Source organism: Crotalus tigris, unplaced genomic scaffold, assembly GCF_016545835.1.
Source record: "Crotalus tigris isolate CLP2741 ecotype Arizona unplaced genomic scaffold, ASM1654583v1 scf7180000017568.12009008, whole genome shotgun sequence".
NCBI lineage: Eukaryota > Metazoa > Chordata > Lepidosauria > Squamata > Viperidae > Crotalus > Crotalus tigris.
In genome coordinates, this window is record NW_024096478.1 from 2,772,359 (window position 1) to 2,788,169 (window position 15,811).

Here is a 15,811-nt window from a genome sequence, read left to right on the forward strand (position 1 = left end):
CTTACTGATCTGGCGCTGGCCTTGGATATGGATAAAGGAGAATTACAGAGAGAAGTGGAAAAAATTTATAGACTCAACTCCTGGATTGCTAAGCAGAAGAATTTGCCTAGAGATGTGGTGATTTACTTTACAAAGAAGTCCCTGCGGAATGAGATTATACAAGCCTTTTACAACAAAAGATTTCAGATTGCCGCCCAAGATGTCATCATTCTAAAGGAAATCCCATCCAAAATTTTAAGAAGTAGAAAAGACTTTGCTTTTTTAACCAATGAGCTTAAAGCTAGATCGATGCCATTTAGATGGGAAATTCCGATGGGTATTGTTTTGAGCCATGCTGGGACACGCTACAGATTGAACACAGTTGATAAAGCTAGAGATTTTTATACTTCGGTCCTGGGTGCAGGCTCAACTTCATCTGGTCGGAAATCTTTGAGTGGTAAGGAAGCTGAGCAGCAATCTGAGGCATTAGATTTGGTTTCCGCAGGGATGATAGAAGCGGCAAAGCAACGCCAGACGGAGGCTAAAGAGCAGAGGATGACTCGTGCAGCCTATAAGCGTAAAGAGAAGGAGCAACGTAAAAAAGAGCCCAAAGAGAGTTCTCCTGGAAGTGCTTCACCGCCGGTGGGAGGAGCAAGACCCAAGAGTTATGCAACACACGCAGCTCTGTCAGATTTTGATGGTGTCTTCTCCAGGCTGCGTGCCAAGGGAGATGGCAAAGTTTTTGACCTGGAATGTTAATGGATTGAATTCTCCTCAGAAACGGAAAAAAATCTTTTATTATTTGAAGCAACATACCAATGATGTTATTTGTCTACAGGAAACTCATATTTTACTTAAAGACCAGAAATATTTAGTTAATGCTCGTTTGGGATATCATTTTATATCTCCTGCTCCTGGGAAGAAAGGGGGAGTTGTTATATATGTTAAACAAAACCTACCAGCTTGTCTGGTAGAATCAGATCCCCAGGGGAGATATGTGATGATTGAACTTGGTATATATGGTAAGAAAGTACTTATAGTTGGACTTTACGCTCCAAATCAACAACAGGAACAATTTTATAAACAGTTACATCAAAAATAACTTTGCTTGATTATAGATCAGTGGTATTAATGGGTGATTGGAATGGTGTCTTAGATACACTAAGGGATAAGAAAGGTTCCTCTCCTTTTCTTAAACAAGCAAGGCTACCTAAAGCCTTTTTTGACATGAAAGAAGACTGGGAATTAAGGGACTATTGGCGGGAACGTAATCAAGAGGAGAGAGACTTTACTTTTTTTTCTGACAGACACCAATCTTTTTCAAGAATTGACTTTTTCTTGATTACCACGGATTTGTATAATAAAGTAAAGAATGTAAAGATTTTTCCTAGATCACTGACGGATCATAGTCCAGTTTGGATGGAGCTGATTCAAGAGAAAGAGGAAAGAAGATCCTGGAGAGTTAATGAAAATTTGTTTAGACAAGAGAAGAATGTTCAAAAACTAAAGGAGTGTTTAAAGGACTATTTTGCTTTGAATATGTATAAGGGGACTTCAATGTCAATGGTATGGGATGCAGGTAAAGCATTTATGCGCGGTGTTTTGATAAAAATGAATAATTTTTATAAGCGAAATCAGATTCAGAAACGTAGAGAACTTGAAGATGAAATTAAATTAAAAGAAAGGGCTTTGATTTTAAATCCTTCTGATGAGAGTATTAAAGAATCTGTAAAGTTATTAAGGTCACAATTTAATATGTTGATAGCAGACCAAGCTGCAACCAACTTATTATTTATGAAACAAAATACATTTTGTAATGCCAATAAGCCTGGGAGATGGTTGGCTTATCAATTAAGAAAGAAACAGAGACAAAGAATAATAGAGAAAATAAACTATAAGGGTAAATTAGTTTCTCAGAAGGAATTGATTAAAAAATCTTTTTTGGATTATTATCAAAACCTATATAAATCTACTAATATACAAATGCTAGATATAAATAAATATTTAGCTGAGGCAAGTTTTCCTAAACTGACTGAGGATCAGAAATATGAAATTAATGGTTTAATTACTAAGGAGGAAATTACCTCAGCAATTCAACAATTGAAATTAGGGAAAGCACCGGGTACGGATGGGTTAACAGCTGTTTATTACAAAGTTCTAATAGAGGAGATGATCCAACCATTACATGATCTTTTTAATGGTATTTTACAGGGTTTAGAGATTCCTCCTTCATGGCGTAGTGCTTTTATATCATTGATTCCAAAGGAGGATCAAGATCTTACCTTACCAAAAAATTACAGGCCTATATCTCTTTTAAATGTGGATTATAAGATATTTGTAAAAATTTTGGTAAATAGGCTTATGAGGGTGGTGCATCATCTTGTGCATAAAGATCAATCAGGATTTATAACAGGAAGGTATATGAAAAATAATGTCAGACAAATTATTAATTTACTAGAATATTTAGACAAGAACAACCAAGTTCCTGCAGGGCTCATATTTTTAGATGCTGAAAAAGCATTTGATCAATTGAATTGGCATTTTATGTTAAGAGTAATGGAAGAAATGAATTTTGGTGAAAAGATATTACAAGCCCTTACGGTAATATATCAAAAACAAACGGCACAACTTATTGTTAATGGAGGTTTGTCGGAGGTTTTTACAATAGAGAAAGGTACTAGACAGGGGTGTCCTTTATCGCCATTGTTGTTTGTTTTAACATTGGAAATATTATTGATCAAAATTCGAGAGTCTCAGGAAATTAAAGGAATATATGTTAATAAAAAAGAATATAAGTTGAGAGCTTTTGCGGATGACTTGGTTGTTACTTTGTCGCAACCTGATTATTCTGTAGTAAACTTATTACAGTTGATTCATCATTATGGTTTGGTCTCGGGTTTTAAGATTAACGTAAATAAGACTAAAATTTTACCTAAAAATATGTCGAGTCAGGAGAAGCAGATTTTGGTCAACTTGACGGGTTTTGAGATTGTTAATAAGGTAAAATATTTGGGGGTGATGCTGTCTGTTTCTAATGCAAAATTATTTAAAAATAATTATGAAAGGTTGTGGGTCAGGGTACAGAAGGACTTGAAGAATTGGGAAAAGTTGCAATTATCCCTCATGGGAAGAATTGCAGTGATAAAAATGAATATTCTACCCAAGTTTCTTTTTTTGTTTCAAATGTTACCAATTTTGAAAAATGAGATTAATTTAAATGAGTGGCAGAAGGGTCTCAACAAATTTATTTGGGCAGGGAAAAAACCAAGGGTTAAGTTTAAAATTATGCAAGACTTCCGTGAGAGGGGTGGACTTAAGGTACCAAATTTGAAATTATATTATGATGCGGTGGTTTTAACATTAATTAGTGATTGGGTAAATTTGACAAATTCTGAGATACTTTACTTAGAGGGATGGGATTTACTTTATGGGTGGCATGCCTATTTAATATTTAATAAAAAAAATAGATTGGGCTTTTAAATCTCATATTTTAAGAATTTCTTTACTTAGGATTTGGAGAAAATATTATAAAAGTGATTTTAAAGTACCATTATGGGCTATACCTTGGCATGCGATAGAAGGAATAAAAAGAGGGGTTAAAATGGATATGGTGTCTTATAGACAGTTACTTAAATGGGATGGACAAAACTGGCAATTAAAATCACGGGAAGAATTAGCACAAGAAAATTTTACTTATTCTTGGTTCCAATATAGGCAACTACTAGATAGATGGAAGATGGATTGTAAGGTGGGTTTTCTTAGAGAAGATGAAAATCTTATTAAGCAACTGAAGGATCAAAGACAAACCCACATTAAGAGAATTTATGGGGTTTTAGTTGAATTGGACTCAGAAACGGAACTAATTAAAGATTGTATGATTAGATGGGCGCAGAATTTTGGTGAGCCAGTTTCATTGGACACCTGGGAAACTATTTGGGTGAGAAATGTCAAATTTACTCAAGCACAGAACTTAAGGGAGAATTTTTATAAAATGTTTTATAGATGGCACCTTGATCCACAAAAAATGTCTTATATGTATCCTGACGTGCAACCCAAATGTTGGAGATGTGGTTATAAGGAGGCTTCCTATTATCATATTTGGTGGTCATGCAGAGAGATAAAAGCATTTTGGATTAAAATATGGTGGAATATCCAGAGAATTTTTAGAAGGAGGGTAAAATTTACTCCGCAATTATTTTTGTTAGGTATTGTTACAGATTGTGATACAAAGGAGGTTGTATTGATGTTAAACTTGATCACAGCCGCTAGGCTGTTAGTAGGACAATACTGGAAGAAGGAATCTTTGCCTACATTGCAGGAATGGTTTCTTAAAGTAGCTTATCTGGCAGAAATGGCAAAGATTTCGGCTTTCTTAAAGCAACAAACGCAAGAGAAGTTTTTTGCTGTTTGGGATAAATGGATAAAATTTATACAATTTAGATTGGGTATACAAAAATATTATATAGTTTTTTCATAAGTTTTATTTTCATATATATTATAGATAATTTTTTTATATATATAAATATAAAGTTTTTAATTTAATTTTTATTTTTATTTTTTAAGCCTATATTCTGCTCTGGGAAGCTCGGGGGGGGGGAAGGGAGGGTTTTTTTTTTTTTTTTGGGGAGGGCTGGGGGATGGGGTTTTTTTTTTTTATTTAATATATGTATTGTTTAGTTTTATTTTTCTGTATATGTTGCCTCTTGTTTTGTATTATTTTTCCTTTTTTGTAAAATTTATAAAACTTTCAATAAAAAAAAAAAAAAAAAAAAAAGAAGAGCTGACATTTGAACAAGTCATGAGACTTTGTTGTTGTTAGTTGCAAAGTCGTGTCCGACCCACCGCAACCCCATGGACAACGTTTCTCAGGCCTTCCTGTCCAAATTTCAATAAAATCTGAATTTTAATGTTTTTTTTTTCATTTGCAAGATTAATCTTTTCTGCACTGCATGAAGAAGCAAAGTGCTGAAAAGATAAAAGTGGATGGATTTGAGGAATCAGAAAATGAAAACAAACAAACAAACAATAATCCTGCGTATAACTCCTTACCTGTCTGACCCATTCCATACACATTCAAATTTATCAAAAATGCAATCATTCTCATAAAGGGAGCACAGCTTGCTGCGGAGGTAATCATGAACCTAGGAGAAAGAGAGACACAAAGAATAAAAAGAAAGAAGCATTCGGAAAGAAAGCCATGCTAAAGTTCGATTCAAGCTCTGCTCACAGATTCCAGAGGACAAGAGTCTGAAGTGATTAGCAACAGTTATTTTATCTTAGCTTCTGCCATGGATGTTTTAATTTCAGTGTTTTGTTTTCTGTTGTTCTTACTACTAAAAAGCACCAAGAGTCTGGGTTTTTTTTTTTAACTGCATTAGCAATATAATTGAAACCAGTAAATTATGTGTTGGCCAACTCCAAGATCTCACAGCAGTAATAAATGAATACATGTAAAAATAAATGGTTTTGAAGCATTTAACGAATGCTTGGGAAAATAGCCACACTCTCACACACTGTATTTAACACCTACACCAGGGGTGTCAAATTAGTGGCCTGCGGGCTGGATGCATCACGTGTAGGCCACGCCCACCCCGACTCCGCAAAGGCAAAAAACATCACAATACGTTACACGATGCAATCAAGTTTGACACCCGTGACCTACACCATTCATTCACATCCCCAAAAACAAAGGATCAAGATAAAATACCTGATATGTCTCAATAGGTCTGTTCTCCATATTTAGATCCCACACCTTGACAGTGAGATAATCCCTGGTCATGATGTATCTCCCAGTATGGCTGAACTTTACGTCAGAAATTGAAGAGATGATCTCCGAAAAAAAAGATCTGTTACTTGGATCTTCAGGCTCTTCAAAAACTACACATACCACACACACAAAAGAAACAACAGAAATATAATCAAGGTATCTGTATCGCTGGACTCAATCTGATAAATTATGAAAATATTTGAATTTCCCACCTGGTTAGGCATAAGAAAAATTCTGTGAGTACATGTTAAAAATCCCTAAAAAAGACTTAACATATTTGCTTGAAAATAAGTTTCCCTGGACTTCATTGCCTTTATTTTGGAGTAGAAAAGAGTGTAAAATTATATTGCAAATCCCACTGAAATCAGTGAAATGGAACCGCACAGATAAAAACTTACGTTTCATCAATTTCATTGGGAAACTAAATGATCACATTAGATGCAATACCTTTGAGGCTGTTGTGCTCACAGCTCAAACCTTTTATCCACACTAATTTTCACTTATTATTGCATGTATTAGTTTAATATAGAAAGCAGCACAGTAGATTCTTGCAGGCTTAGTCCTGCTTACAGCTCAAGTGATCCACAGGAATCAATGAAGCTTAACTTAGTCACGACTAAATCCTACCTGCTGTGTTTTAAGATGTGGAAAATTACCCTGGTTATTTCACATCACAGAATTTGATTTTATTTTGAGATAATATTAAGAGGAGTCCACCTGACAATGTAACAAGAGCACTACAGAAACAAACTCACTTATCGTTCTTTGTGTATCCTGAAAAGGCACTTGAGTCAGCTACAGTTGTACAACTAAAGGAGATAATTACTACTGACTCCCTTAAACTCAATGAAAAATGAGTCCTGCTCCACTTCAGGAGTATAGCCTCAACCCCAACAGGCAAAGTTTGATGCAACTGATGAAAACAGTGGATTTCTGTGCTACTATGGCTTGTTTGTTTTTGATTTAACATCATCATCAATCACACCACAGCAAAAATTTTAAAAAGTATATTTCACAAATACTAAATCCTTAGCTACATATAAGATACCTAAGTTGTCCTTTCATTTAAAAATGTCTTGAATATATGCTTAAATATCAGTCACTCTGTGAGAGAGATGGGCAGTTTCTTGAAAGCTTGAAGCAAACAGCTATATTTCAAGATGGATCTAAGACAATTTGACAGGAACTCTGCAACCATGAAGATAAAAGAAATGAAAAAAGGTGAATTTTCTGAAGACAATGGGATTTCTTTCAACATACATACACAATATAAAATCATGAAATAGCAGAAATGCTGTATGTATCCTTCCCCTCAGGGAGGTATTGCTTCACTAGACATTTAACATCTAGACACCACAGAAATTTTTTCAAAGGCAGTACGAAACAGGCAGTAGCAGTTTCATAGCAAAATAATAATAATAATAAAAACTTATTAAGCAAAGGGTTTTTTTTTCTTTTACTTTCTCTGCATAAATATTTGGCCAACTTTATTACTCTGCAGTGGAAGACTGGATTGATAATCCTGTTTTTTGGTATATAGGAAGGCAATAGGAAAAATAATTCTCAAATGCTAGGATAAATGTTCTCTCTCCAAATATGAAATAGCATCCCTCACAGCACTCTTAAGCTTAACGTTTAGTCATTGCCAGCAGGAAATCTAATGACTTACAATTTTTCAAAAAAATAATAATAAAAACTTCACAGCAGAAAAAAAAAATCAAGACCTCAGGTGGCTTGTACAAAGTATCAAACTTCTATATCATAATCATGGACTTGGCCACACTAGGGAGCACAATTTAGGAGATTAAAGAAACCTAACAAACATTGCCATCATTTCTAGGAGATCTGTTCTGTGTAAACATAGGTTGAACATGGCAGTAGAAGCCTGGGACTGACTATTTCTGATGTTGACACAAGGGAGAATTTGCAACTACCATCAAAATGTCAACATGTAATACAAATAAGAAGTGTAAGGCTATCCTGTATGTGACACAGGAGAGATGTGACATTTTTCTTTAGAGCAGACTCTGGAGGCTTTAGATCAGTGGTTCTCAACCTTTTTAGTGCCGCGACCCCCACCCGGTTGTAAGTCGAGGACTACTCAACCAGTCGTAAGTCGAGGACTACTCAACTGATGCAGCACCGTTTGCAGAATGGGACTTTTGGCGGGCTCAGCAGGGCAGAGACAGCCTGGACAATTCCTATTGGCTTTTGAAAGCCAATAGAATTAGACTCTATTCAAGAGAGTCTATTCTATTGGCTTTCAAAAGCCAGTAGAATAAAAGGGAGTAGCACAGCTAAGGAAAAGGGGAAAAAAATGGCAGACTGCGTTGTTTGGCGACCCCCGTGAAATGGTCGTTCGACCCCAAATGGGGTCCCGACCCACAGGTTGAGAACCACTGCTTTAGATTGATTGGGGCAGGATTACTGGAAGCGTATGGAAGGTTAATCCTTCCCTTGTTCTGTTTTCTTGATCAAAGCCCCCCCCCCCCAACACACACCACTATTAAGTCATTCACCACCCATCAATCATGCTGACAGATATTCCTCAACTTACAACCACAATTGAGACTGGCATTTCTGTCACTAAGCAATGCAGCTGTAAAGTTTTGACCAGATCAGTTTGATCTAGTGGTTAAGGCACCAAGCTAAGAAAGCAGAAGACCGTGAGTTCTAGTCCTGCCTTAGGTGTGAAAACCAGCTGGGTGACTTTGGGCTAGTTGTTCTCTCTCGCTCCACTCACCTCACAGTTTTTTGTGGGGAAAATAAAAAAAAAGGAAGGAGCATTAGGTATGTTTGCTGCCTTGGGTAATTTATAAAAATAATAATAAACAAAAAGGCACAATGTCATGTGACTGCATTGCTTAATGACAGTAATCCTGGCAGTCCTGCTTGCTGTCAAAATTCCAGACATAAGGGCCATTACGCAAGAAGCGGGAGGAGTCCCAGGTAAGGAGATTGGGGGTGCTGCAGGAAGGATGGGAAAGGTTTTGGGAGGTCTGGTGCAGACTTTGCACAAGTTTGGATGCAATGCAGCATGGCATCAGTTCAGGGAGGCCAGGGAAAGAGTATGCTGAGGCTCAGGGGTTTCTTGATGCACTGTGGCTCTGGGAAACGACAGCCACTCCAGCCTGGTCCAGCAACATAGCACAAAGCCACCACACCTCAGAAAACTACAGCATACTGGAAGCTCCTGATTTACAGTGCAGCATGTAGCTCAGCCCCCGTCTCTCCCAGCCGAGTGGCACAAAGGGGCTTCATGCCAGCCCAGAAGGCTGCCACTATCCCAGCACAGTCCCAGTCCCAGCTGCCCTCCCTACCCTGCACTCCACACTCAGCTCTAAGTGTTCTTGCTTCCATGGCTGTTTGTGATGGCCGCATAAGCAATGTCTTATGTGGCCAGCAACTGCCTCATGAAGGGCCAGCGTGGGCACTCTTGGTCAGCAATGAGAGAAAGAAGATGGCAAAGGTCAGCACAATAGGGTTGTAGAGTGCAGGAGACCCTAAGGGGGGGGAGATAGGATTGGAGAGGTTGAAGTGCCCCTGCAGTTGTAAACGTGTGTGGGCCACCAAACACCTCACATTTTGATCACATGTCCATGGGGATGCTGCAATGGCCATAGTTTTGGGAAGAGTCATAAGTCCCTTTGTTCAATGCCGCTATATCTTGGAACAGTCACGGAATAAATAGTTGTAAGTCAGGGACTACCTGTACATCATTTTATCATGGGCATCTAGAGGAATTTATCAGTAGGGCAGTGATAACCTATAATATTGGATATGACTGTAACTTCATTACATGGCATTCACCAATATAACCTATCTAGGCGTTCTTATTTTGTTGCTCTTTGTCACATTCCATAAGAAAACCGAGTACCACAATCTTAATCCATACAGAATATTTGTGGCACTATCACCTTTTCTGTAACTGACAAGTTCACATTACTGGACAGGAAAAGCATCCAATATCTTAAAACGAAAACATGCAAAATCCCCAAGCTGTTCCAGTCTTAAAATTGTGTGGACTAAATGAAGGAAAACAAATGGTTGCCAACTCTGAATCAACTCTGTCATTCTGCATTCTGTATTCTATTCCACAGAGCAGCGTTCTTCTATATCTGCATACTTTTGCTGAGCACAGTAGGATCTGTACAACCACATTTCCCCATGTTGTATACATTTTTCTTTTAATATATAGGCTCTATGTGTGGGTGTCTGAGTGCGATGTGTACTAAATTATGATGTGTGTGGGTGTGTTATATATACACGCAAGCACACATGTCTTGAGAACGCCAGTGTAAAAGTTGAGGGCGAATCTTAATTTCCAATTTGCATATTAGACTCAGATGTGCTTATCTTAAAATGTGAATTAAATACATTTCACCAACCCTAGTTTAATACAGATTGAAGTCAAATAACATGGAACAATTATTTTAAAACACATAAACAATCATATTTTGGTTGCAAGGGTTTAGAAATGGATTTAAATCCAGGTTTCCTTGAACATATCCAAGCCCAACAAGTTTAGTAAAAGCCACTTTAAAAGAATTGTGATTTATTCATCAAAAGATTGACATAAACAGCTTTTGATTTATTCATCAAAAGAGTGACATCAACACCTTCCTCTGTACATTCTCATTTTAATTATCTGCAATTACCAGATGGTGCTCCTTCATTAAATAAAAGAAGAAAACTTGACAGTACCATGACAACTTACACAGAAGCAGCTTTGGATTCAATCATCACAACTAGTAGCCAAATATTTGCTGGGGGAAGGGTACTGCCAAAGGATACCTTTAGACAGAGGAGGGTTCCATATTACACAAAAGTTCGTTCCTACTAATTTAGTTTAGCTTTGTTTTGGAAAACCTTCTATTTCTCAGAAACGAAGCAAATACATCTAGCCAGGAATTTACGCCAAGTTGTTGATTTCAGTTTTCTGTCTAACACCATCCTCAGAGAGACAATGCATAAGGTATGGAATTGGGTATATAATATCAAATCTGTACAGGGAAATATAACATTTTCTTTATGAACTCCTGTGGTTTATTATTATCATTCATCGCACAGTCAGCCAGATGTTCAGATTTTCAGACTGGATTTGGCATTTTAATCCACGTATCAAGTCCTTCCCAAGGACCTGGGATAGGCAAATGTTGATGTTTGATGGTGTTAGAGGTATGATCACTGTTCCCAGTAAAGCTGCCTTTTGCAATTGACCGATGCTAAATTTGTCAATGCCGATGGTGTGAATTTGTCAATACAGGTAGTCCTTGATGTACGACCACAACTGAACCCAAAATTTCTGTGGCAAAGTGAAGCATTTGTTAAGTCAGTTTTGCCCCATTTTATGACCTGTCTTGCCACAGTTATTAAGTGAATCTGGCTTCCTCATTGATTTTACTTGTCAGAAGGTCACAAAAGGTGATCACATGACCTCGGGACACAGCAACCATTATAAATATGAATCAGCTGCCAAGCGGCTGAATTTTGATCACATGACCATGGGGATGCTGCAACAGTGGTAAATGAAAAATAATTATAAATAACTTTTTTCAGTGCCATTGCAACTTTGAATGATCACTAAACAAAGTGTTGTAAGTTGAGGACTACCTGTATTATTACAATTATTATTATTATTATTATTATTACTATTATTATTATTATTAATAGGAATTTGTCTAATTGTTTTACAGTATTTTAGATGCAAAGTGTCTATTTGTAGCATGTTACCAGCTGAATATGGGCAGCCCTGTAATATATTTTCCTCAACAATGAATAGTTGCAATTTAATACTTAAAATTTTAAACATTTAAAAAATATTTTTAAAAAATATTTTGATTTTATTAGTCTCCCATGACATTAGCCTACCAGGCTAAATCTGATCCTGCTAGCAGATGCGTTGCTGCTGCTAATACTACTGGCCAGTTTTAGACCGACATTGTGGAAAAGGACCCCAGGCAAAGCATTTTCCATGCCATCTTTATCTTGGGTGTCTATTACCTCTAGAAGCGGATGAAGTTTAAAAGATTATTAAATAGCTGATCTTGGGTACAGAATTGTGGAAACAGTTGTCAAGCCTCAACAATATTATAAATATCATTGAAAGGGCACCCCAGACTTACTCGGGCAGTTGATTTATATTCCCTTTTGCATCTCAAATACCAATGGACATTTTCAAGAGCCCATATTTCATCCTCTTTTGAAAGGCAGTTTGCACAAAACTCCTGTTTCTCAGGGGCCCTATCGTGTGAATCAGGTAAGAGCAAGTTAACGGAATATAACCCACTATTCCGCCTGTTTTACACTGATTATTGACTTAATTTAATTTAGCCTGTATTGCATTTTTTTCCAGGGCACTCAGATGCATTTTATACTCAATTAATTATATTCAGCAGAGAGTACAAGGTCATGTTTTTGGTTGCCCTTTCTTTGTTTCTAACAAGGATTTGTCCTGTATCTGTTATTCCAAAGGCTTAACTCAACATTTGAAAAAAGGCTGCAATGTGTAGATTTATGCTGCTAAATCTATTACTGTATTTTTACTTTATTTTAGAAATCAGTGTTTTGACCATATCTTCGTCTAAAACAGTAACAAAGCTATCCTTTAAATAAAAGTTTGATTTTTGTTTATTGCCCGTGAGATTCCCCAAGGGAACAATAGCAGCTGCATCTTCTAATAATTCAACTCCATGCTAGATGGCCAGAATGGGCATTACTGAAATTATTTCAGTATTTTGACCTTTCAAACACCAAAATACAACACAAGTTGTCTCCCTTACACACATTTAGGTTAGTGGGAAGATTTTGGAACATTGATGGTGGACCCAGGAATACTCCAAACTGAACAGTGGGAACAGAATGTAAAGATCTAGGCACTGCTTAAGGGAAAAAGTAACTTGGGACCTCCACCCATCCATTCTATAGACTTCAGTTAATCTATTACACTATGGCTAAATCTGTTGACCCAAATATACATCTCCAGATAATCACTATTCCTTCTGTCATCTTTGAAATGTTGGAAATGAGTCAGAGCATAGGCAATTTATATCAGTCCTATAAGGTAGACAGATGAGGAAACGGATTCCATAGGAAACTAGAAATTTACTACCATGTTTCCCCGAAAGTGAGACCCTGTTTTATATTATTTTTGCCTCCAAAAGAGGCATTAGGTCTTAATTTTGGGGTGTCCTATATTTTTCGTGACACCTACTTTGCCTCATGGCAGCGGCACAAACAACCCCGTCCAGCAGCCCACGTGGCTGCTGACCCACTCCTGCTGCGGATGCTCGTGGTAGGAAGCCGTGTGGCACATCGCGTTGCTGCCGCCACAAAAAGGCGAGGCAGATGGGAGAGGGGGTGGAGCTGCTCCACGTGCCCCGCACCCACTTACCAGTATTTCAGCCCCCACACCAGGCCATTCCTTGATCAGCGACCTTTCACTCCCCTCCCAAGCTGGACTGCCATGCTACAGTGGATGGGGTAGGCCCAGTTTCTCTCCGCTGTTTTGGAGCCAGGGGGGAGTGACGGCAAACGGCTCTGCTGCCGCTGTGTACCACTGGAGGGCTTTCTTTAAGCTTCGCCCCACAGATCACCTGCCTTTTGTTGCCTGTCTTGCGGAGAACGGAGAATGCAACAGCTCTGCGCAGGGATGCAGAGCAGAGAACAGCACTTGCTTGCTGCCCTGCATTGCCCTGTGTCTCTCTTCTCCCTTCTGGAAATGGCAGCCCCATTTCCTGCCACTTCCCCTCCCAGCACAGCTCCTCCCTCTTCCCGAAAGCATTTCTTTGCTAACTTGCTGTCCACCTCTGGTGCTTTTCTCTTCTGCTGCAGGGAAACTGAGTTTGTGGGACTAAAAAAAGTTCAGTCAGACCTTCCAACTTCTCGCGAAGGAGGAGGAGAAGCGGCAGGAAAAGAAGCTACCGTTTCCAGAAGGGAGAAGGGAGACACAGGACAATGCTGGGCAGTAAGCAAGTGCTGTTCTCTGCTCTGTATCCCTGCGCAGAGCCACTGCGTTCTCTGTTCTCCACAAGACAGGTGACCCAGCGGCATTGGAGCCATTCGCCGTCACTTCCCCTGGCTCCGAAATGGCAGAGGGAGACCAGGCCTATCTCACTCATCCCATCCACCATAGCATGGATTAAGGAATGGCCTGGTGGGGGGACTTGAAGTACCAGTAAGTGGGTGTGGGGGCATGTAGGGCAGCTGCACCCCCTCCCCCACTGGCCTTGTTGTGGCAGCAGCAGCATGGTGTGCGGCGCAGTCTCCTGCCCCATTGAGGCAGTGAGGTGAGGGCTTATTTTTGGGGTAGGGCTTATATTAGCCCCCCCAAAAAATCTTATACTCCCATGGAGGGAGAAGAGTGGAGGAGCCAGTCTCCTCCCACTGGGGAGGAAACTCCTCCCATTCCTCCATATTCTCCCATATTCTCCCTCCTCCCTGGGCTTAACACATGCTTCTGTATCTGTTGTTTCCTGAACAGATGGATTCTCCAGAGTAATCTCGATGGCATCCTACAGTATCTTTCTGACCTGATATTAGTGTTATCAGAGCCCAAAAGCCAGGCTCTAAGAGGGGAGCAGATTAGACCCCATCACATATTGCCCCCACAGATAGCAGGCTCTTCTTCTGCCAACACTGAAGGGACCTCTTTGGTCACCACCAAAACCTCTCCAGACAAAAGGCTGCCAAGAAGCAAGGGACAGCGTCTCAACAAAATCAGCAGCATACATGCAAGTGACAGCTACAGACACATCAAGCCATCTGGGTGCCTCATTCATTATCTGCTATACGGAGGGAAAAAAGCTTAATCTGTGCACACTTAGTGGGGAGGGGTTTCAACCTCCAGGGACTCTCTTCCACTACTAGAAGCAACTTTGGCATCCAGCTTTGTGCTCCATGTTTCGGGCTTTCTTGTTCCTGACTTTTGCTATCTTCCTGACCTTCAAGTCTCTGGGGTTTCCCCCCTTGATATTTCTAAAACTTCATTTGCTTGACAGATTATGGATTATTTGTCTCTGTTTCATATCTCTTCCTCAGCTACTGGTCAATCTGTTGTGCAAAACATAGTCTTTATTTTCCTGTCGTTACTCCACTCTTGTAATCACACTTTGACTGCTTCTGGCTGTCTGTGCTTGTACTTTTCTCCTGTTTTTCCTTCAGCTCCCTGCCTACTGCTTGTGTGCTTGGCTCCTGTAGAGCAGGAGTCTCCAAGCACGGCAAATTTAAGACTTGCGGACTTCAAGTCCCAGAATTCCCCAGCCAGCATGGTCTTAAAGTTGCCAAATTTGGAGATCCCTGCTTTAGAGGAAAGAGGGAAAGTCCTTGAAGGACAGGAGAAAGAACTACTACCAAGACAAAAGTCAGATAAGCAGAGCTTGATCCTGTTCCAAGAAATGAGTCTGTTGAGCAAATGTCTCCGAAGGCCCCTCCTGAATTCACCCAAAAATGAAGGGAGGGAGAGTGAGAAAACGCATATCCAGAATGCAAGATTCTGTTCCTAGAGTTGTTACGATAAAAGCAGTCCTGATGGCATTGGTTTCTCAGTCTGGCCTACCTTATAGGGCTGACAGTTCCTGATGCTTCCATGAGCCTCACTTGCAGCCATGCTTTCCTCTTGCCTTTACCTACCCATTGAGACATTTTCTATAGAGCCCTCTCCTAGCACCTTTTCACCTGTGCACCATAACTCTACACAGCACGCCATGCATCTTGCTCGCCTGCTGCCTGGGCACACATCTCCTCTGAAGACAGGACACAAAAAGGGTAGCTGGAACCCCATTAATCTTTGCAACTTCCTGGCAATTTAGAGCAGTGCTCCCTAATATTTTGGGCTTTGTGGACCATTGGGGGGGAGAGGGGATGGTTCTGGGCAAGTGTCAGGGATGCACACCTGCCACTTGAGCAAATGGAGCACACGCGCACACACTTCCGCAGCCGGATTCCAAAAGGCACAAGGCCTGGTAGTGGGTGTGGCCCAGGGGTTGGGGACCTCTGATTCAGAGGCATCAGACAAGAGATCTTTGAGACAGGAGTTGAGAATATTAATTATAAAAAACGAAAAGT

General features: G+C 39.5%; 1 protein-coding gene across 5 annotated transcripts in view; it reads right to left on the reverse strand.

The window, feature by feature from the left end:
* The window catches only part of PPP2R2B (protein phosphatase 2 regulatory subunit Bbeta), a 283,772-nt gene that overhangs the window by 8,548 nt on the left and 259,413 nt on the right, over positions 1-15,811 (reverse strand). For all 5 annotated transcript variants that reach the window (XM_039351753.1, XM_039351762.1, XM_039351781.1 and 2 more), the window contains 2 exons: positions 5,687-5,856; positions 5,029-5,120 (listed from right to left, as the gene is read on the reverse strand). In XM_039351753.1, the coding sequence (XP_039207687.1) occupies positions 5,029-5,120; positions 5,687-5,856 (262 nt within the window). The remainder of the gene's footprint in view (positions 1-5,028; positions 5,121-5,686; positions 5,857-15,811) is intronic.